This window comes from Pogona vitticeps, chromosome 2, assembly GCF_051106095.1.
Source record: "Pogona vitticeps strain Pit_001003342236 chromosome 2, PviZW2.1, whole genome shotgun sequence".
In the NCBI taxonomy this organism is placed as follows: domain Eukaryota; kingdom Metazoa; phylum Chordata; class Lepidosauria; order Squamata; family Agamidae; genus Pogona; species Pogona vitticeps.
In genome coordinates this window covers 302,268,123-302,291,576 of record NC_135784.1, presented here as the reverse complement: position 1 = coordinate 302,291,576, position 23,454 = coordinate 302,268,123, and the positions used below count along the sequence as shown (strand labels likewise).

Below are 23,454 nucleotides of genomic sequence, written 5' to 3'. Positions count from 1 at the left end.
TCACTCTGGCATTTAACTTTTTAAAAAAAGAGCAAAGATCATTTTGCCCCAGGAACCCATCCAAACTAATGCTGTGCCCCAAAGTCCAGCATAATATTAATCAACCTTCTTCCCTAAAGACAAAAAGCAGGCAACACATTAATGAGGTGGGAGGCCTAGGTGCAAAAGGTGATAGATGAAGACGGTGGCCCATTTAGGGTACGTGCAGGAGAAGAGGATTAACTGAGAGGTCAGGAGGAAAAAATAGATCCAAGCCCCACATTTACGCCGCTACATTTCCCTGCTGAGGTCTTAACCTTTAGAAAGAGCCTCCTTTAAGACAACATAGTTAAACTAGGTCAAGAAATGTTCTTTGGCTAGTCAGCCCAGGGTCCCCCCCCCCCGGCCTCTTCCGCTGCAAACCCATCATCTTAAACCCCCCCCCACACACACAACATCCTTTCCCCTCTCTCTCTCTTCTCACCCCCCATCCCACCGAGAATGCAACACAGGACCTGAATGGGCAGCACCCGAAATGAATTAAAGGTCACCCCTGGTGGAAGTAGTTCCTTGTAAAGGACCCCCCACAGGATTAAGTGTGTGTGTGTGTGCGCGTATTGTGTGAGAGAGTTTTCTTCTTCTTCTTCCCACTCTCTCTCTCTCTTTTTCTTCCTTTGCCAAAAGAATCAAGACGTTGGCTCCAGGCTCCCAGCCTTCCTCCCACCCTGAACTGAGCCTCATTCATGAGCTGGAACCACTGCCGCTCCGGCGAAGCCAGGAAGAAAAACAGCAAACAGAGCAAGCAAAAGAGATTGGTTATTTTTCCGTGCGCGCGGGGAGGGGGGGAGAGGGAGGGAGGGAGGGACGGGGAGACACTTGGGCAGCAAGTCTCTCTCCCCCCCCCCCCAATTTCTCTCATCATTCCATGCTAGCCCGCCCTCCCACATCCTCTGGGCAAAGCTCTCCCCACACCTTCGTCATTCACCAGGGAGAATAGTTTTCAGCCACATGAAGCAGAACGAAACCATTTTTTTTTTTTGCAGCTCTAAAATACATCCCTGAAAGAAAACACCAGGGCCCTCTGCATTCTTCAGGCAAATTATGCACACACATAACACACACACACAAAGAGAGAGACAAACACAGAGCACCATTTTCTTTTCCACCGTTTTTTAAAAATACCCTCTTGGCAGCTAAGTACTGAACAACTTTTCGGTAGCAACTAAAAGTAATCCCTCAGGCCTCAAAACTCAGAAAATGATTACCTGATGGCCCTCCTATTTAACCCCCTTAACCGCTTCTGTCTACAAAGCCATTTTGTTTCCCTACCTTTCAACCGAGTAGGCCCGCTGACTTGTAAGGCCCACTGCTTTTAGTAAGTTTGTGCTAACCCATATTTCAGGGATCTTCCAGATAGGGTGAAAATCAGGCCCTAACTGGTCAACACGAGTTGTAATTGAAAGTGAAGGAAACCCGCACACATACCAGGTTCAGCATCTATACTGCATTATTAAAAGCTGCCATTTCTACTTAAAATAAATACAGTAGTACTTCCAGGATGTGACCCATGTAGCAAGTGTGGGGGGAAAAATAGTAGTAGGGGGGAAAATGTATGGAAAGAAGCTAGGAAGGTTGTAATCATATCCAATTTTAAGTGGATAAGGCAGTGACACTCTAGCCAAATGCAGGAACACAGAATGCTTTCTTTAAAAAGCAGCATTCTTTTTAAAATATGGGGGGGGGGGAATCCCAACATTCCTGCTGTAGCTTGTTTTCTGGAGCAGTCTCTTTTCCTGGGTCATGAGAAAATAACAGGCGGCTTCCTGCTGAGAGTTGTGACTGAGATATGCATAATCTGCCACCTCTGGTGCCTGCAGAAGGGTTTCTTTTTTAAAAAAAAAATTGAAAGTCACAGATTTTGTTGCTGATTGAATGAAGAAGAACCTTGTGTCACGTGGATAGCAGGGAAAAGAACCTGCTAACAACAGCAGTGAACAAAACAGAGCAAATGCTCCATCTGGATAAGTCTTTGGTCTGGGGCTCTAAGCCCTTATGAGTTCAACAGGTACACATTACACACCCATGCACACCTACCAAACGGATCTCTTTTCCACACACTGTACACCAAATAAATATATTCCAAAGTCATAGTAAAAGCATATTCCAAAGGTCATCTCAGTCTCCTGATCCCTCACCTCACATGTTCCTTTCACATTTAAGGTAATATTGCTTCTGAACAGTTGAGTTGATACAGCTATAGCCACAGACGAGATTTGCTGGCTATTATTTTCTCAAATGCCTCTCTAGAATGCACTACATGGGAGGCCAGAAAATTCTTGGAAATTTTTACAACAAATTCTGTTTCTTCTCTATCTGGGAAAAAAAAAGATGCTTTGCTTCTGTCTGCTCTATCTCTCCAATGTCTGCTATAACATGTAGTTCACTCTTCAAATCTTTTAAAGAGAGTAAATGGGTCACTTGACCCTTGTTGGATAGTAGTGCCAACTCAAGGAGGACCCTCTAGAAATGACCACATTATCCATGAAAGACTTTGCAATTCAGCCCTCCTATATCAAGGTACCACAGGGACACCTTTTAAAATCTATCTTAATAATAATAATAATAATAATAATAATAATAATAATAATAATAATAATAATAATAATAATAATAATAATAATAATAATAATAATAATAATAATAATAATAATAATAATAATAATAATAATAATAATGATAACGATAATGACAATAACAACAAAACAAAACAAAACAACAACAATAATAATAATAAAGGACAGTCAAGTCAATCAATTCTGACTTACGACAACCCTTTTCAGAGTTTTCAAGGCTGGGAGAGAATACTGTACTCAGAAGTGGCTTAGCATTCCCTTCTTTCAGGGGCAGCAGCTTGCCCTAAACCACACAGGCTGGCTCTTATTACAGGAGCCAGCTTATAAGCATATGCTGTCAAGTCAATTCTGACTTATGGTAACTTTTTTTTTAACCAGGGTTTTCTAGGTAGAGACTTCTCAAATGTGGTTTACTATTTTCTTCTTCTGAGAGCACCTTGGGACTCTGCAGCTGGCCCAAGGCGACACAGGCTGGCTCTACTCGCAAGGAGCACAGTGAGGAACTGAACTCCCAACCTCCGGCTCTGAAGCCAGAGACCTAAACCAGTTGAGCTATCCAGCCAGCTCCTATCTCATTCTTTCCTGGGACAAAGTTAGACAGCAACTCACCTATCTTTTTTTTTAAAAAAAAGTTCATGAAAGGGAAGGGATGAAGGAAATGACTGTGTACTTTTCTGTGAGCCAGCTCCTATTTAAGCTTAAGTAGGCTGCTGCAACTTTTCCTTGCAGACAGAAGCAAAGCACCCTAAACGCCCTGATAACAGCTGATTAAAAGTCCTGTTCAAACACACTCTCCAGCAGCCTATATCTCAAGTATGTCAGGAGCAGAGAAAGTGAGCTTTGGTACAAATTGCTGCAAATCCTTGGCAGTGTTTAGACAACATCCAATACTTCTAAGCCCAAACACTTCCAACAGGTAAAGAGCAAAGTGGATTCTAAAATCTACGCCTCTGAAATCACTGGGACTTTAAAAAAACAACAACACTTAACTACCTGGTCCTCCATGTGGTCATATTCAGCTTCTGTTTCAGAGATTATTTAGTCCACCCCTTGCTTTGTGACTTTAAAACACTCCCCTTTCCCCTTCTTCACTAAAGAAAGTATCTATTAGAAGGTAACATGCCGTGAGAATAAGATTTTTGCAAGGAGAGCTTTTTTTTAAGTCCAGGATTTTACACCCTGATGTTCAAAAACTCCAAAACTGCTTTAATGCAATCTACTCCAAAAGCAAAGCTCATACCAGAAACACAGAAGAATGGACTCAAGCTTTGAGGAAACGCTCACAAGAAAGCACCTTTACCCAATTCTTTCTGTTACCTAGAGAGCTCCTTCAGAAAGCATTCCGCCACCAGACAAGTCATGTTATTTCCTGAAGCCTGAAGAAGCCCCTTCCATGCCTCCCACTTCCCCTCAGGAGCAGACTAGACAGACTGAGATGCTATCAATACACAAATCTTTCAAAGAAAAGCGAGTACTTCCTTTGCTTATTTCATGTGGTATCCTGCGGAACGCAACCCCACCCTCTCACATACTTGGCTATTTTGTTTTCTTGAAACCAACCAACATCGTTATTGTATTGTTCTCATTCTTTTTCTTATTTTGTCACTGCCCCTCTCCCTGCGCAAAGGCCAGTTTTTCAGTAAGAAAGCCAGATTGAACATTACAATCTGCTTTTACTGGGAAGGGGGGGCAGTGGAACAAACTCATGTGTCCTGTTTTGTACTCCCTCCCTCTCTGCTCGTTTGATTCATTCTCATTAGGGCCCTTTGAACAAACAAAATACCTGTACTCCCCTCTCCAATAACTCAGGCAAGGTATAGATTACGCTAAAAGGAAAGCAAACAAGGACTCACTTAAATGTAGCCATGCTGAATGCCAATTCCCCGGAGAGAAAAAGGGATGCGCATACATGCACACTCTTAGAGAAAAAGAGCCATCCACCACATTTCAGTCGGAGGCTCCCCAATGAAGCACAACAGTCCCAACAAGCCATAAATCACGCCCAAACTCCTTGGCAAAAGAAAATTATCTTCCAAAAGGTACACGAGCCTGGACAGGTAAAAATTTTTTGCTTTAGCAAAAGAAAGAAAAAGAAAAACATTTAGGGCAAGATCCACTAGACTCTTAGGAGGAAGCATAAAAGGAAAATGACAAAAGGGAGCTTTAAAAAGGGTCAGCCTCCTCTAAAGAATAAATGGCCAGGCTGTGTAAAGCCAACTCGCTAGGTTTTGGTTTTAAGTACCCTAACTGTGTCTAAGCTATAAATGTCGCAAGCAAGTTTTAAAAAGTCCAAAAGACTATGTGAAATAGTCCTCCAAAACCAATTCTTACGTTCTTTTCCCCCCCATATTCTCTCAAAGATCCAACAATTCACAGGCGCATGCATGCAACAAAGTTGTAAGCCACCAAAACATCTTACACTCCACCTTAATGACTGAAAGCCAGGCCTGGACTTGCAACTCTACCAGAAAAAAAAGCGAGAGCTTGCTCTGGCACACCCAGGCAGTGGACAAGATATAATTTAGCTTTCTGTGTGTGAATCTCTCATCGGCTGAGAATGCCCTCAGCTAACTGCTGCAAGGTAGGTAACAGTAGTCTACCAATGCTCTCTTCCTAGAATCACAACCACATCTTAATAAAAGAGGAAGATACAGGACTGCTGTACGAGAAAAGAAGATAATATGTGGGAAAGACACCATGCTTTGTACCATCATTACAGCCAGGAAACTTCAATTCTACAGCATCATTCAGAACTGTAACATGGCGTAGGTAAGTCACTTATGTATCTTCCCTAGAGGGACTTTCCCACTAAATTACCAGCCAGCACCAGACCTGGGAGTCTGGATTTCGACTTTACAGTGACCCTTTTCCAGGGTCTTCTGGAAACTACTCAGAAGTGGTTCCTTTTTTCTTAGGGGTGTGCTCTTGGGCTATGAAGTTTGCCCAAGGCTACAAAGGCTGACTCTTTTCCCACGAGGCACAGCGGGGAATTGAACTCCCAAACTCTCAGCGCTGCAGCCGGACACCCAAGGCATTGAGCTACCCAACCAGATCACAGACAGTTTAGGAACAGGATACGAACACCAACAATAACGAATCAGTTTTCCAGTTTTCCTTCCTAAAATCTTGTGTCAACTTGTAGATGTCTACAATAATTATGACCAGGCCCGGTCAAAACTTTCTATGGAACAACGCCCAAGACTAACAAATGGTTCACTAGTGTTTGTCAAGCAGCAAAAACTAAACTGAATGAAAGTTTCAGGTAGCTTGTGGATTTATTTCATCCTTGTCTGCTGCCTGAACACAAAATGAGGTCCATTACCTGTCGACAGGTAATGGACCTAATTTTGGACATCAACACACCTGGGTTCAAGCAATTCAGTTCTTCATTCTCCCACCATTTGTTAACATAAAGATTCACACTCTTAAGAATAGGAGACAGAACTGGCTATGGTCTGGATCTGTCCCACCAGGTAACAGACTAAGTTAACTTCCCTTGCTGGGGCGCCACTTAAGATATAACTACACCAACCATGCTCTTGCAGCAGACACTCTCTGAAAGCAATGAGAGAACTTTTCACCAGTTTCTTTAAAATGTACAGCAACGGGGTTACAAATAAAGTCTTTTTCTTACCCGAGAGCCCCGCAGGGGCCAGAAAATTTGTTCCCCCTGTCTCGGTAGAGGAAGGCACAGAATCTGGACAACTTGCTGCAACAGAAAAGGGAAACGAATTAAGAAATGAACATGACAAATCGCTACCAAAAAAAAAAAAAAAAAAAAAAAAAAAAAAAAAAAAAACAAGCTCACTGCAAATGATGTCCCAGCCAAATGAAGCACATTCCACAGCGTTTAGTAGGAAGTTATTACTAATGGTCTGCACAGAGACACTGCAATTCTCCATGAGATTTCCACCCTAATGCATCACCCATGTCTAGGCTCCACTCTGCCACTTAATTATATTAGTCAATGAGAACAAGATTATAGAGTGGCAGGAATCATTCCGCCCCCCCCCCCCCCACCTCACCCCCAGTAAAGTTGCCTTTGTTTTACTAGCCACTAGTTACTGAAATCCAGCTTGTCATGCCTAAGGTCTAGATGGAAGTCAAGAATGAGTTTTCTTTGCTTCACCATTGATCTGAATCGAGCCAGTCAGCAACAATACCAAACTGAAGGTGAAAGGATTAGGGGACTCTTTGCCAAAAATGCTTAGATATTTTCAGTTTTTAAAACATACTTTGATTTCCTGAATATTTCAATAGGAACCTATTCATATTTTTTTCATTACTACTGACAACTGTCCTAGCCTTTTGGGTATTCTTGCACTCTCTCTTCGTACAACTGGAAGGAAATGTGTGAAAATTGGAAATGTAATAGCTGTCCTCAGCAGTTTGGACAAGGAAATTCCCCTCTAATGTCAACACACCTGGGTAATGAGGGCCTAACTTTTATGGGATTGCTGCAAAGATTACTGACATCATGATTCCACTCCATCATCACAAGCACCTCACAGGTAGCGCACCTTATCTTCAACTGTTATGTGTAAACGGTTTTGTTTATATTTTTTCTTGTGAAATCTGAACTGAGCAACCTATGGCCAACCACTAATTTCTAATTGGAACCAGAAACGAGCTTAATGTGGGTTTCTGATTCTGATTCACAGAATATGGAGGTCACAGCCAAGCTATAGTCACTGTGAATCAAGACACAAAACAGGGAATGAACATGAGAAAGGGCCACAGCATGCATCTACAGATCATTCCTAATGTTGAAAGAACACAAAAGAGGAGTATGACATTCATTGGGGACGGGGGAGGGGGGAGGAGCTCCAACTCCCAGAATTCTCCAAGAATTCCAGAAATAAACTTCTGGAGGTGCCTGCTTACTGACACACACCTACTTTTCACTCACCTGGAACAGAACCTATCTTCCAGACTGTGTCAAGTCTACTTCCTGTAAACACAAGAAACTGGTCCAGTGGTTCCAGGGAGACCTAGGTCTTTGTGAGAAGTGTAGTTTTGTTGCACAATAGGGCACCTGCCAAAAAAAACCCTACACCTCCCATAAAGATCTAAATATCTGAGGAAACAGTGGAGCACTTCCCTTTCTGTACAGGAAGGAGGTCTGAGACAGCCTGGAAGATTAGCTCCGTTCCAGGTGAGAGGGATGTAATTGTGTCTTTGTGGTCAAGGAACCCCCAAAATTCCGCGAGCAGAATTCTTGAGAGAATTCTGGGACTTGAAGTGAAAAGAGAGGAAGAAATAAATAAAAAACAAATGGCACTTCCTAATGGGAACCCAAAATCTCTAAGCATGGGGTATGGCTGCCTACAGGGGTAAAGTGCTATCTGCTACCAGTATCAATATCCAAATGACGGTCTGGCTGAATTTGAAGCCAGGCAGCCTTTGGGAAGGTACAGCATAATCAGCAATAGAAAGCATGACTTACATATAGAATAACCTAGATCAGGCTTGTCCAACCTGCGGCCCGTGGGCCGCATGCGGCCCAGGTCGGCTAGTAATGCAGCCCAGTGCAAATTTTTATTTTTAAAGAAATTCCAAAGTTTCAAGTTACACTGCTGGCGCATGTGGCCGGAATAAGTCAAAATGGTGGGGGGGGGGGAAGGAAGGAGCGGGAGGGGAGATGCGTGACTGCATTGTGCCGTCCCTGTCAATAGGTGGACCCCCTCCTGGCCCCATAAAGCCACCGGAGTCAAAGTTGGCAGCCTCTGCTGTCTGAGATCGCAGCTGCCGGTAAGCGCGCTTGGAGCAGGGTTGCGAAGGATGGCTAGGGCTGGCCCCCCCATGCGGCCCAAACCAAATGTATGTGCGCCCCAAAACAAATTTTCATCTTCTAATGTGGCCCAGGGAAGGTGAAAGGTTGGACACCCCTGACCTAGATTATATTGCTCGCATCTCCAGCTACACAATTTCAAGCTGCACTTAATAGGGAGAAGAGACACTGCCTACTAGTGTGGAGAATGGGTTAGATTGATCATTTCATGGGTGCATGCTAACTTGGGCCCTGCGCTTGTGAAAAGTAGCATATAAATAAAATGAAATTTATTATTATTATTATTATTGCACCAGTACTTTTGAGTTAACATAAAAACTACTTCCAAACTATGTAAACTGTTATGCTCTCCAAAAATTGCTATTATTGTTTGTAAAATTAAATTAATGCAGGGATCCCAACCTTTGACAGACATCTGAACAAACCACCGAGCTATCCTGCCAGTTCTACAACTCCCAAACACCTCCCCCCCCCCCGAGGCTGCTTGGCCACAGCTACAGCTATTTGACTTCTCTGATTTGATTTCTCTTCAGCTTTTATTATCACTCTCATATTTTGGAAACAATTAAGAATGACACTTCCTGTTCCCTATTAACAATAACATTGATTGATGCAACATTTCTGAGCTAAGCAAAGAGAGCGACCCAGAATTGTGAACTCGGGCCAGATTTCTTTTAAAAGTATTAAAGTATAACAAGCTTTAGACACGGGCAGGGCTCAAGGTTCTTGGCAACCAAAACTCGTAAGTCAGATTTTTTGTTTTTAAGGCACATGGTTTTATCTGCTCTGGAAAAAAAGGAGAGTAGTAAAACACAAAGCTACCAGACTCACAAAGGTAGAGACACCCCGCCGTTCCACTCTGCCAACCGGCATCTCGGTTCTCAGCTCCCAAGTTAAATAAAAGCCACAGCCCTAAGCATTATTCTAACCATTCCTAATCAAGTGGATATAGAAAGAAGATCGTAGGTGGCTTCAGTTTACTGGCAAATTATCAACACAGCCTCCCACCAGGCAAAGTTAGGGCCTGCAGCATCAATAACACATGCCTCGTAAGAGGGACACATACTTTACAGCCATCTGCCCTCCACCCAACCTTAAAAATTGTTTTTTTCCAAGAACTCAGTGTTGAACAGAGCAAGAAGAGGACACGCGTATGTGCGTATAAGACTGTGTAATCTCATTTTATCAGAGTCAAGTATAACTCTGAACAGGAATATACAGTTTAACAGGATATACTTAATCAAACTGAAAACAATGGGGCAGACAGGAAATTGAGTTACTTGTGAAAATACTGTATACGATACACTTTCTACAGTGTTCTCTGTCTTCTAAGGAAACAGCTTTTTTCTTAATTAAAACATTTTTGTACGACTTTTCGGCTCCATATCTTGCTGCTCTGCTTGGAAGGCTTCACCAATTTTCTTCCTACCAATGAACCAGAACTCTGGAAACAGCTAGTTATAAAAAACTAATTAATTGTAACTTCCCAATAACTAGGGGTTGGATACCTTTATATCAGAATTGTAATTATTTTTAGAAGCCTACCAGAGACATTATTATGAAGACTCCTTATTCTCCACAGCACTGCAGAATCGTTAAATTACAGAGATGGAAGGGTCATCCAGACTAACCCTCCTATTGAAGCAGAAAATCCATCCATCCCATTTAAAAATCTCCAGTTAAAGAGAAGCTACCACTCTTCAAAGGCAGTTTATTCCACTGTCAGACATCTCTTAACACTGAAAAGTTCTTCCTAATGTTTAGGTGAAATCTTTTTTCTTTTAAGTTGAATCCATGATCAAAACACCATTCTCATGTCTTCAGCAACTCCCCGTAAGACATTTATTTTATTTCTCTTTGGCACACATACAGTATTTGACCACAGGTATATAGTTTTGCAATCACGTATCTCTGGCATGCAGATGCTACAGATTGTACACATCAACACACATGCACTTTAAAAATGCAGTTAAGTAGCCCTGAATTTGAAAAACCTTTCTCTAATTTTCAGGTGAAATATCAAGTGATGGCTTACAAGTGTGAGTGGCCTGTCACAAGTCCTAACAACTCAAACAGAACTTTCCTATCGCCACAAACATGATGTTTTTTGCTAGGGGATACTATGCAGACCCAGTCATAACACTTATACTCTCTCAAGATTTATCTGTATCATTGCTAATTCACTATTTTTCCTCATGCAACATAGTAAGATTACATAGGTGGGTACATCACTCAACACTGTTGCCCACAGTCAAACATAGGCAGCAAAATGAGGTATACAGTATTGCTACTTTACTAATCTGGGAAGACACATATCCTTCAATAAAGCTAACAGTAGAAAAAGTCTGTTACCCTCCTGTTTTCCTAGATGCATTGTGCTGCATAACTTCAAAACATGGCTAACTCTTTTACACCAATCAGAATTTGCTCAGCAGAAGAAATTTTTTTAACCTTCTGCCCGCCCCAATTTATTTGCGAGGATTCTGCTCTCCACTGACTTGCAAGCAAACAATATATTCCAACCAACTTAAACCAGTTTCCCATTGGGATCACCAGGTACACATGGGGTATGTTGTAGGCTGTCTGTTGTGTACTCAAGTCATGCCGCGGCTGCACTAACCAATGGTGTAACCCACAGCCTGCAAAACACCCAAACGGCCCTTTGCAACTGTAGGAAAATCCAACAGGATCCAGGACACCGAGATTTGGAAACATGGAGAAATTATAGCAGCAAGAACAAAGGATACAGAAACAGTGAATTCCCTTTCTCTCACTCCCTCTCTCTCTCTCTCCTTACAATGGCCTTGATTGAACAGGAAGCTAAGTGAAGAGTCAGAGGTTGTAATAACCACCTGCAACGACAGACTTATGAGGTATTTTTGTCTCTACACGCCACGTGCTGCAATATTCAGAGTTCAACTGCCAAATGGACTTGGGGGGGGGGAGAGGCTCTGGGTAAGTAACCTAACTCTTTTATTCCCCCCCTTCTCTCTGCATTTTTTTTTAACATTTCCGACTGGCTCCATTAATCACTTCCCATTGACCAATACAGAGAACTTTTCCTTTCAGAAATCCACATTCACGTTCTGTGGCTTTTTCTATTTACACACAGTTTTGCTACCTTATGTCAACACTTGCTAATGAATATATATATCACTCCACCAACGGAGACTGAGTCCTTGGCAACAGCAGGGTGGATGTTTAAACTCCGGCTAAGAGATTTATCCTAGCATCTTTGCAGGAAAACCAAACAGCAGCCCCTTAACCATCCTTTCCAACCGGCCCTGAACTTGCCAGGTATTCACCACTCTTTCCAACCTCTCCGTATGACAAGAGACATCCCTTTGTAATAAATAAACATTTTAAAAAAAAAAAAAACTAATACACCGAGCCTAATCACCATTACTTGGACATAATACAGTATCTCCACAGATTTACTAGACCTTTCTTCTACATTGGTCCGTCCAGACCTAAAGCGTATGCACACTCCGGAGAAAGACTGTCTGGATACAGATGGAACGTACTACCAGGCACAGAATCAAGAAACAAAGTCAGATGATTCCTGAAAGCTCATCATCTTCTAGATCACATAGAACTCCTCCTTTGGCTACAGCATCAAGAATCCCACAGCCAGCTACGAATTCTGGGAATTATGCCCCTCCCTCTCTTTGGGCGAACGCCAGCAAGAAAAGAAGACCAGTTTGGGCCCAAGTATCGCCTTAAAGTTCATAACTTTGCCCAGCACTGCCAAACAAATCTAACTCTTCCCCTGCTTGCTTTTTCTTTCGTACGTGTGTGCGTTTTTAACTAAAGCAGGAGGTTTTTTTAACTGAACTGGTAGCACTGAGATCATCTCACATTATTTTACTGATCTAAGCCAAAGGCTGAATGCCAGAGACAATATTTATATGAAAAGCAAGGTGAACGAGTTAAGCAAATGAATGGCACACTCATTTTGATCAAGAGGGAAACTGAGGAGGGGTGGCCTGGATTTGCCCAATGGATCAATTCTTAGCTTCCAGGTCCCTCAGCTTCATACCCATTGCGCCATCTGAAAGACCACCGAAGCAGTCTGTTGCTAACTAGCCCATAGTTAGCCCCATGTGGCAGGAGCTGGCGAAATCCCTAAAAGGAGATGCCAAACCAATCATTATCAAGGCATGAAGGTGGGCAACGGAGACCCCAAACCGTGCGCTTTCCCACAGGAATTTCTCCCACCAAGTCACATCCCTAAGAGAAAACCAAGGAGTCCTATTGAAGATGCTTTTGGAGTTGGGGCAGAACCCACTTCCTACTCAGCCATCAAGGGAAACAAAAAGCCATTTCCTTATCTTGTTGATCCTGTCCTGAGAGCTATTTTTTTTTGCTCACATCACAATGTGACAGAATGTCAGATCCTTGTTTTTTGGCCACCCAGAGAAACAGATATTTACCAAATATCCCACCAGAGAAACAGACATCTACCAAAAACAATTCACAAAAACAAGGGGAAAGGGGGGGATTTCCTTCTAAATACAAATGCCAGCAAGATACCACGTATCAGGTGTTCTGCAGTGGTCCAGATGTTTTACTCAGAACTGCTTATAGTTCAGGGATGTTTATGGATTGCAAAGAAATGGAGAGACAAACAGCCATGGGGGAAGAGGGCTGCTGTCCTTTGGTTGCTTAAAGCAGGGATCCCCAACCTTGGGCCTCCAGATGTTCTTGAACTACAACTCCCAGAAGCCTTCACCATCACCTCTGCTGGCCAGGATTTCTGGGAGTTGAAGTCCAAGAACATCTGGAGGCCCAAAGTTGGAGACCACTGGCTTAAAGCATCTGTCATTTTAATCATTTGTAGTAAAACGTAAGACTTGTATAATGCAGGAACTGGCAAGCTGTGTCCTCTGAACTAACAGTCATGCTTGAGACTATAATTCATTCTGTGAATTATAGTCTCAAGAATAGGTAAAGCACTACGCTGCCCACCCCAGGTACAAGGACAACCCCCCCCCCAAAAAATTGTTTCTGTTTTAACCGTGTAAAATAAATTATCATCCCTATCTCCAAACTGCAAAGAGAGGCACAGTGAGGCTGAGAGAGACCTTCTAATGGAAAGATTCGAATCAAGGACTTCCAAATTTATATCTCAGTCTACGTTCTACCAGCTCTCTCATACAAAAGGTCTCTGTCTGCAAGGAGTTCCCAGTTCAAATGTGGCGTCAAAGAAGTGGCCAAACCTCTGAAAAGAGAAACCATCACCCTTCAAAGTTAATATTTAAACTTGGCAAACTAAGCAGACCCAGGGAACTAAACAAGACAAATAGGCTTTCCCTTAATGAAACTGAGGTAAGAAAGACTTGTTACTGTCTGAAATAAGGCTTCCTCCAAAAACTAAAAAAAATTAAAATCTATTTTTAAGCCATGGTAACTTAATTCCTTGTATGACATCAGGGTGTAATCAGTAAAACAACTCTTCTATTTATTATTTGTAGTTTTCTCCATTAATCTTCAGGAGAGATGTAGTGGCTTTGTGGAATTTTATTTCCTGCCCCCCCTTACCCCATTTCGTCCACATTTCCGATATTCGTTAATTTCCCTCTCTTCCACAATGCCAGCCTATTTATCTAGCAGAGGGTGAGCCTGCTGCCAGCCAAAAGTTTATGCAGACAACCGCAACAGCACTTGGTGCCAGACTCAAATGGGGCTTCTGCCCTGGCACCCTGCCACTCCATTACAAGCAACAAGCATGCAGAGGAGGCTCTGCTAAAACATCTGTGTGCCTCTTCATAATTTCTACAATACTCTTAACTTATGCCAAATGATAGGAAATTGAAATAAAATAAAATACAGTAACAAACAGGACATTTCAGGAATCCCACCTTACTTGAAAACCAGCTCATCCTGTTCATTAAAAAACAAACAGCTTTCCAATCTGCTTTTTGCTGGTTATACGAATGCTACAGGTGAAATGTTAGGTGACTGTTTTACTTTTCCATCGCCATTTAGAGAAAATAACTTTATTTTGTTCTGAAAGGAAGCTGCAACCTCATCAACTGGAAGTGTGGGTCACTGTATTAATGTAAACTTACTTCCGAGTAAACTTGCACAAACCAGCATGTAACCCATTTTTAGGTCCAAACAAAACCCTTAGCTTTCCTTTGAAGGAACCTATTTTCAAATAAAGAAATGGGGACTAAGGAAAGCCAGCTCTCTAGTACAGCAGAACCTTATAAAGTTTGAGGGGCCCTTGAGAACAAAGACTAAACCCTGCAGTCCACTTGTATTTAGGAGTAATCTCAGTGATCTTAATGGGGATTGCAGGTCATTAAGGATGCTACAGAAGATGGTACCAAGTAGGAGCAGGGGGGGGGGGGGGGGGAGGAATAAAACCGAGGGAATCCAAATAAAACCAAGTGAATCCAAGTATCATCATAATGTGAAACGATACAAGAAAAGTACAGGATAAACACCATGTGGTGCCCAATAATTATTTCCCAGAAAACGTCCACTATCTGTCTGTTTCCCCATCATCCGCAAATTTCGCTTTGCTCAAGAACAGTGTTACTTACCAGTTGGTTTGAGAAACTCCATCGGATATCTGGAGTAAGGAGGAGGGGGAGACTCTGAAATTAGAAAAGTGCAGATTAAATAAAAGACCCATGAGAAGTTGAGAGCAAGAAAAGGGGGGGGCAGGCGGCGGAAGATAGGAACTTATGATAACAGTGGCATTCTTGTAGCAAAACTGTTTGTCTTAGCTCTGGGGGTTGGAGGCAGGGCAAGCCAGGCGGCGATTGCCTTGATATTTAACTGTCAGATAAACAAAAGGGGCCCGCTGGCGCCAGTCTCTTGTGCTATCTGCTCTTCTGGCTGTCTCGACCGACCGGGGCCTCCTTGGCTGGTCTGAACACTGCAGCTCTGGAAATCACCAGCTGATCCTGGCTCCCTGATAATCCCAGCTAACTCACTGCATGCACATTTAACATTTCACAGAAAGCCAGAGGATGATGGGGGGGTGGGAGAAGGGGGGGCACAATTCAGACTCACATTTTCCTCCCACTTAAGCACCCCCTCTTCCTCCCTCCTCCCAGTTCCTATAAAGCAAGACTGCAGGCTGGGCGGACTCTTTTGTGCATACCACACCAGCTCTGTCAAAAGTTTGCAAACCATTGCAATGTTGTAAGAACAAAATGATGCAGGGGAAGCACAAGATTGGTGGGGTTTTCTTCTCTTTACGTGTGTGTCAGTGGTGTGACTTTAATCACATCAAACGGGTCCCACCCCCCTCCATACTGACAACTTTGACTTAATAAAGACTGAGAACTTTACACCAACCAAAGTTTGCCACTGACAATTTAAAGCCATGTTGTGTAAGCGTCTTTCTCTCTCCCCCCCCACATCCCAATTTAAAAAAAAAAAAAGTAAAACCAAAGGCAGCCTGCCTGGAGGAGGAAACGAAGCAAACTGGTGCCTGGAAATTATGTGTTCTCGTTCCAGAGGCAAAGCAAGGGCTGGTGGAGGAGGGAGGGGGAATACTGAGGACAACCAAGCAAGCCAAATATTGGATTGTTTTTGCAAACTTCAAGCTGACTGGAGATTTGTCTATTAAAACAGAAGATTCCCAGGATGGAGTTTGCAAAACCAATCAGCTCTCCTTTTATCTAGGCACACTCCACTTTTCTTTGCATAATGCTTAATCTTAATCGCAGGGCATAGATTCATGCCAAAGTGTCCCCAATCAAACTACTGTACAGCAACTTTAAAACGCTCCCCCTGGATCTGAGATTTCTGAAAGATGTCTTAAGTTTGCAGGAAAGCATCACCCCATGCAACTGCATGCTTCATTCACACCTCTCCACCTCTGGTCCCCTTCCCCAACTGGCCACACAAAACACAGAGGTGAGCCTGCCTGCAAAGTTCAAGGCAAAACCCACCCGGGTTCTCCTGCAAAAAGCTGGAATTAAAACATTCTCTAGGCTTCTCTCTCCCTCTCCATTTGCACTTCCAGTTACTGCTCTCACCAAAGAGACACAAGCAACCTGTACTGCATGCATCACCACGAGAATTCTTCTTTGGTGGCATTTCAAAACCTGAAGTTTTGAAACCTGGGAAAAATGCAAGGGACAGGTGCAAACTTTGAAGGCTGCATATATCAGGTCTCTGACCTGAGAGATACTGCACTTTACTTCCGTAATGCAACATGAGACAACCTTATGGGACACACAATGGAAATCCCCCGATGCAAGCCGCTGTTCCCCCCCCCCCAATACTACAACGAACCATCACGATCCAAACGCCCAAGGCAAACTCCCCCATCGATCGCCCGGCGAGGCGCATCCCTCCCCTCCGTCCGCCCCGTTTTTTGCGCCTACCTAGTTCGCAGAGCCTGCTGAGGTGGTAAGGGTTGCAACAGACCACGTCCGGGAGGGTTTTCCCATAGGATTCACAGCAACATAACCTCTTGACTTCCGAGCAATGCCTGAGATCGGGCCACCGAAAGACTTTGCCGAGCAGCAACGGGAGGGAGTACCAGTGCTGGCCCAGCTTGGAGTCCAGTTTGCTGGGCAGCAGGACGCAGCCGGTGCGGGTGCCTCCCCGGGACTCCACGGCTTGGAGGAGGCCTTCCAGGTGCTTCTCCTTCAGCCGCTTCAGCACCGAGTGGGTCAGCGCTTTCAGTTCCGCCTCCGAGCCGAAGTGCGCCTTGGCCAGTTTCCCCGACTTGCCCAGGCAGCAACCCCGGCTGCCCCCGCCGCCGCCGCCGCCGCCAGTCCCATGCGCCCGGCTGTCCGCGGTGCCTTCGCCAAGATGAGGATCGCCGCCGCCGCCGCTTTCCTCCTCCCCGCCGCCGATGCCGCCAATGCCGCCGCCAATGCCGCCACCCCCGGGCGCCCGGCTCCGCCAGAGTCTCCGGACAAGCACCGAGCGTTTGGTCCTAAACATGCGGGATGCAAAGAAGGTGCCCCGGCTAAAAAACGGGCATGCCGTCCGCAACTCATGAAGGATCCGGGATCCGAGTCCAGGCAGCCAGGAGAAGCAGCCTGCAAGGACCGGGATGAAGTGGGAGCAGAGGGCCGGGGATCCCGAGGGCGGCCGGGCAGGAGGAGGAGGCGGCGGCGGGGGAGGCGGCGGGGCCGACGGTGGAGCCGCCGCCAAAGCAAGGTGAAGCATACGCCAGCCTCCCCGAGGGGCTGCTTGGGTTCGGTTCCCCCCCTGGCCGTCGCCGCGCCTCCGCTTCCAAAAGAAAAAAAAAAAGGGGGGGGAAGGGAAAAAAAAAGAGAATAAAAAGAATCCTCCTCAATCCGCCAAGGGTGGGGGTCCCCGGTAGTTTGTGCTTTCAGAGTCGTTCAAAGACTCATTTCCTTTGCCTCCCTCGGGAAGCCAAAGAGGGCGAGAAGAAAAAAAGAGGGGGGGTATCATCCGCATGAATGGGAAGAGCCAGCCTGCCCCCTTCCACCCCCCCCAAAAAACCTTACCAGGTGTAGATTGTGAATAGGGAGGGGGAAAGGGGGGCGTCCAGGCGATCAGATGCCGGCGAGGGGGTTGAGACACCCCCCCTTTCGCCCGCCCCCCCTCCAAAGATCTTGCAGAAAGCCCAGAATTCTGGAGCCGATCCTCAAATCCAAGAGCCGCCTCCCCAAGAAAGAATTAAAAAAAGGGGGAGGCTGCAGAACTGGGTGGTGGTGGTGGTAGGGGGAATCCGGTCTTTAAGCACAGAACGGAGGGGCGATCGAGGAAGAATACAGGGAGGGGAGGGAAAAAAATATCTGCGATCGAGGCCAACCGGAGGAGGAAAATAAAAAGCAAAATCCACAGAAGTGTATCCAAATTTAAAAAAAACACACAAAAATTAGGTTCTCCCCGTTCCTTGCTGGTCCTGGTCAGGTGTTTCTCGTTCTCTCGCCCCCCCCTTTTTTTTTTCGATGGCTGGCTTGGCTGGCCGGTTCCTGCGAATGCCTTGCCCGCGCCTCCCTGGCGCGCTCTCTCTCGCGCCCTGCCCGGTCCACCGGTCCGCGGCACCTTGCTCTCGGGGTCGCGTCCCGGGAGGCGCCCTCTCGTCCCGGCTCTTCGGCCCCGGCCGGCGCTTTTGATCTCCTCCGGCCCGCCTGCCTGCCTCCCTCGCGGGACGTCGCGCCTCCGAGGCTTGTTTGGTTTGTTTCCTTTTTTTTTTCCAAGACGGCAAGTTTCTCGACGCGAAGGGGGGGGAAAAAAGGAGGAGGAGGAAGGGGGGTGGGTGGGAGTTCTTTCCTTCGAAACCACCCAGCGCCGCCTTCCCTTCTCTCTGGCTTCCCCCCCCCCCCCTCCTGCCTCTCTCTCTCTCTCTCTCTCTTGCTCGCTCGGCTCTTCCTTGGGAAGAAAGGAGGCAGGAAGAAAGCAAGCAAGCAAGAAGGACGACGGCCTGGCTCCGAAGACTCGCACCGGGGGGGGGGGGGGGAGACAGGCGAAGCAGCAGCAGCAGCCGAGGCGGAGGCGCCTCTTTGAATGCCAGGAGCTCCAAGTGTGGCGCGGCTCCTCCCCGTGTGTGTGTGTGCGTGCGTGCGTGTGAGTGCGTGTGCGAGCCTCTCTCTCTCTCCTGCGCGAGGAGCCTCTCTCTTCTCAGCACCTTCCTCTGACGGCGGCTGTCGGGGCCGCTCGCCCGCTTCCCACTCCGCGCATCGCCTCGCTCGCTCGCTCGCGCGCACCCAGAGGCGCGCACCGCCGCCAAGAGCAAGAAGGGGGGGCGCGGAGGAGAAGGAGAAATCCAGCCGGCTCCTTTCGCCTTGTTGTTGTTTCGTGTGTGTGTGTGTGTGTCTGTCCCCCCCTTGCTCCTTCCTCCTCGGCTGGTCTTCCCTCCCTTTCCTCTCTCCGCTCCCCGTCTTCCTTTCCCGGCGCAGGAGGCGAGAGCGCGCGGCGAGGGCTCCCTCCGGCCACCTTCTTCTGCTGCTGCTGCTGCTGCTGCTTCGGCTCCTCTTGCGCAGCGGAGGAGGAGCTCCCTTCGCAGCGTTGTGATGCCGATCTCCCCCCTCCTTTTCTTTTGGGGGGTGGTGGTTTAAACGTCTCCTGTCGGCCCCCTTCTTAAAACCCCCTTTCCAAGGGGACGGAAGGCGCAGAAGGAGAGGCGAAGGAAGGAAGGCGATCGCGCCGGGCAGCCGGGAGTGCCTACGTGCGCCCTCGCCTGCGCTCCCCTTCTCCGATCGGCTGGCGCTGGGATGCCGCGGGGCTTAATGGGGGGGGGGGAGGCTGCTGCTGCTCTGGCCCGGGCGCCTTCCCTCTCCTCCGGCCCGCGGGCCAGCCCGACTCAACCTCCGTCTCCGCTCCTCCCTCTCTCCCTCCCTGCCTCCGCTGGCTGTCTTTCCCCTCCTTCCCGTTCCCTCGCCTCGCCTGCCGGCCGGCCTCCGTGGCTTCCAGCCGGCGCAGCGTCGCTGCCCTGCCCAGGCAGGCAACCCCCCCTCTCCGCCTCTCCCTTATCACGTGGGCGTCTAGACACCCTGTCGCTTTTTTATTTAAAAAAAAAAAACACAGTGATTGTATTGCGCAAAGGCGGCATCGAGTTTCCGAAAGCTATTTTTTCCTCCTGTAATTCCTTTCGAGCCTGGGGAGGCAGTGGAGGCGGGCGGGCGGGCGAGCGGGGGAGGAAGGGAAGCTCCAAGGAAGGAAGGAAGGAAGGAAGGATACCTCTGAACAGGTTCTAGGAAGTTTGGGGGAAAATAGCAACCACCCCGCAGGATGGCAAATTCCTCCCAGTCCTGGGTGAGAGATCCTTCGAACAGGGGCCCGGTTCTAAGGACGGTACAGTTTGGAGGGCAAGAATGATCAGTGGGATGCCCTCGCTGAGATGACCGTTGCTAGCTGGCTCGGATGGGGAGGGAGCGGCTGGCCAGTGAAGAGGGACGAAGGCCAATGAATAAAGAGCAAGAAATCATAAAAAAATGTGTGAAAGGCAGAAACTAGAACGCTCCCATCAGCTGATGAGAAGGGGGGGGAGAAATACGGATTGTTACAGCTGATCATGCAAGCTGAAAATAAATGGGAAAGGTACAGTATCCTCGGCTGAAAACAACATTGTGCAGTAGTTTGAAGCGACTATGTCAGAAGAGCCCTGATAAGGTCTACCCTCCACTGGGGAGCAAACTAAAACATGTAGTCCTGCTTGGAAAAAGTTAAGTGAGGTGATAAACCCCACCAAACCAAGTCATCAGTTATTATCTTATTCATTCAATCGCTAACTCATTCATGGTTATTTCTATATTTGTTGCCAGCTATATAATCCTTTGTCAGCTGCCCTAAGTCAAAAGTATTGGTCCTTCTCCGTGAAGGTTAGACGTATTAAACTGGATACAGGTGTGTAAGTTACTGGGTTCCCCTTCTTCCTTGGTGTGGGTGTTACAACCCCAGGGCTTTTGTCCTGAATGTGCAGGGCTGTGGCTTCAGCAGCAAGATGTAAGTGATGAACCCTCCGTGCGGGACAGATTCTGTCGAGGAATCAGCTACTCTGGACCTCAGTTCCTCCATCTATAAAATAAATACATTCTCATCTGCATTAGGATAACGTGTGTGAAGTGCTAAATGTGGTCCTGACCCGACCAGATAGGCGGGATATAAATTAAATAAATAATAAATATTTATAGCTAGAGACTGGAAGAGAGAAGAGGAGGGGAGAGGAAATAAAGCCACAATAAATATTTACTAATGCCCTTGCAGGTTTCTGGAATATCTTTCAGAAACTTTCCAGCCTATTTTATTTTGATAAGGGTGTGTAGTGAAGCGTGTGCTCAGACCTCTTCTGGTGAAATCAACTGGAATTTCAACCATTTAATCTAGTTGTTATGGTAATCTTAGATGTTCTCCAGATAGGCTTTGTTGTTGTTATGGTTATAGTAGTACCGACTTACAGCAACCCTAAAAGGGATTTCAAGGTAAGAAACAGTTCTACACTCCCACTGGGTTTCCGGGCCGTTTCAGTCCTAGCCTGCCACTACACCACACTGGGTATCCACATATAGGCTTAAATAAATTCTGAATCATTAAGATCTAGTTTTATATAAATATATACATATAGACACAAATGGTGTTGAATAAATTACTTTTGGACATGCGGTATTCTGATCCTGTGGACATGCTTTCTCTTTCAGAGTGTCCTTTCGTTTCTGCGCACTATTTGTCTTCAAGTACTGTATTTTGCTCCTCACACAATGTTTTCTGCACGGCACCAGAAGCTTACATTTGAACAAGGCCTGGAATCAGCTTTGAGGCCCTGAATCCATTCATAGGATGCATTGAACTAGCCAGGCTTATTGCTGATTAGAGAATGTGTTAGGCATGCGCTGCAATGTGTCTTAAGACCCACAGACTAGTGAGAGAGCCTTCTGAATTAGTACCTTCTCCATGCATCAAGACCTTCAGATGAGGCCCAGTTCCGTTTGCCTTCTGGGCCAGACACGGTACTGGTTCATCACGCCTCTGAAATCCCTTTCCTGTGGGGGCATGCAAGACCCAGACTCTCCCAATTTCTGCAAATGGCTCAGCATATTTCTACAAACCATTTCTAAGCTGCCTTCTCTCTCTGGTAGGGAGGCAGGCAGGAGTGGGAAGGAGTTAGAGCCTGTGATGGCGCCGTGCTCCAGCGACCCTCCCAGGTCGGTTTCCACAGCATAAATTTTTAGTTTTAAGGTGGTGGGTGGGTGGGCAGAAAAGGAGACCCACCCAGGCATAACAAGTGGGATCACTGGATGGTATTAAATATATTTTAATACCTGCTAAAGATAAAGGTAACATTTTCCCTGTGGGCAGCCTTATCTTCTCTTCATGCAGCACCGTCACCTCTTCATGTAATGCTTCCAGGTGACGTTTTTATTGATCAAGCAGCCTCTTTTACAAAAGATTTGCAGGGGAGACAGACAACAGCATCTTGTAACTCTCCCATGTTTTCCCACCATTTCTTTTGTTTTTTTCACCCCTCATCAATGGAGATCTGATATTTTTTAACACTAGGAGTCATCCATCGGGTACAACCTGAGGCAGGCTAGCATGGTGTAAAGGAAGCATAATAAGTGATTTAATAATTATTGTCTCTGCTACTGAATACTCATGTAGACACGTGGCATTATGCTTTGTTTTGGCCAATCTGAATTGGTGGCCAGGCTGTGGGATTCTGAGAGGTGGAAGCTAAAAATGTAACTTACCCCATCTTTGATTCAAAGCAGATTTGACTGCCAGCCCAGTTACTTTTGGTACCTGAAATACAAGAGCATCTTTTTCTTTGACTCAGGTAGCAAAGCAGTTTGGCAGTGTCTGACTCTACTTTATTCCTCATAGAATAGTCAAGTTGGAAGAAGCCTGTTGGTTTCTGGTTTTCCCTTGCATGCCTCCAACATTTGACGCTCACCACCTCCCAAGGTAATGGGTTCCATTGTTGCACTGCTCTTAACAGTTAGGAAGTTTTTTGCAGATATTTAACCAAAATCTGGCTTCCTATAATTTGAGCCCATTCTTATGTGTCCTGGGATGATTGGAAACAGATCCTGCCTCTCCTGTATATGACTACCTTTCAGGTATTTGAAAAGTGACATCATATCTTGCTTCTGTCTTCTTTTTTCCAGGTAAAACATTCCCAGTTCTTTCAGTCTTTTCTTATAGGGCTTGGGTTCTAGTCCTCTGCTTCCTTACACAGAAATACCATCCATGCAGAACTTGACAATGTTGCCTTTTCAGACTACAACTCCCAGAATCTCCCAGCTACTTCCTTCTCAAAACAATTATGACATAAAGGTGGGAAATATATCCAGTCGTATATCATCATGAACTCACCCAACTTCTTTTGATTTTAGAAGCCAATTCTGTGACTTTTCATCTAAAAAGTAAAGCTTCCAAGCTCTGTCCATATCTATCTTTAAAAGACTTGGCAAGCCAACAGGAGATTTGGGGTCAGCGATATGTTTAAATACTGTATGTGCTTGTTTCTGGGACCACCACACTGAAAATAGAACATAAAATAAATTTTGCATGGTTGTGTGCATTATTCTGACAAACCTTAAAGGTGAGCAGTACTCTTCCAACCCACTTCCTCATTCTGATACCGAAATGCACTAAACTCTG

At 45.8% G+C, this 23,454-nt stretch overlaps 1 protein-coding gene across 1 annotated transcript in view; it reads right to left on the bottom strand.

Annotated features, from left to right (window-relative positions):
- Nucleotides 1-17,557, bottom strand: part of SMAD7 (SMAD family member 7) — a 58,060-nt gene extending 40,503 nt beyond the window's left edge. Inside the window, exons 1-3 of the mRNA XM_020804870.3 lie at nt 16,755-17,557; nt 14,955-15,008; nt 6,247-6,321 (exon numbers count right to left, since the gene is read on the bottom strand). Of these exons, the coding sequence (XP_020660529.3) occupies nt 6,247-6,321; nt 14,955-15,008; nt 16,755-17,550 (925 nt within the window). The 5' untranslated portion in view covers nt 17,551-17,557. The remainder of the gene's footprint in view (nt 1-6,246; nt 6,322-14,954; nt 15,009-16,754) is intronic.
- Nucleotides 17,558-23,454: the final 5,897 nt, after the last annotated feature.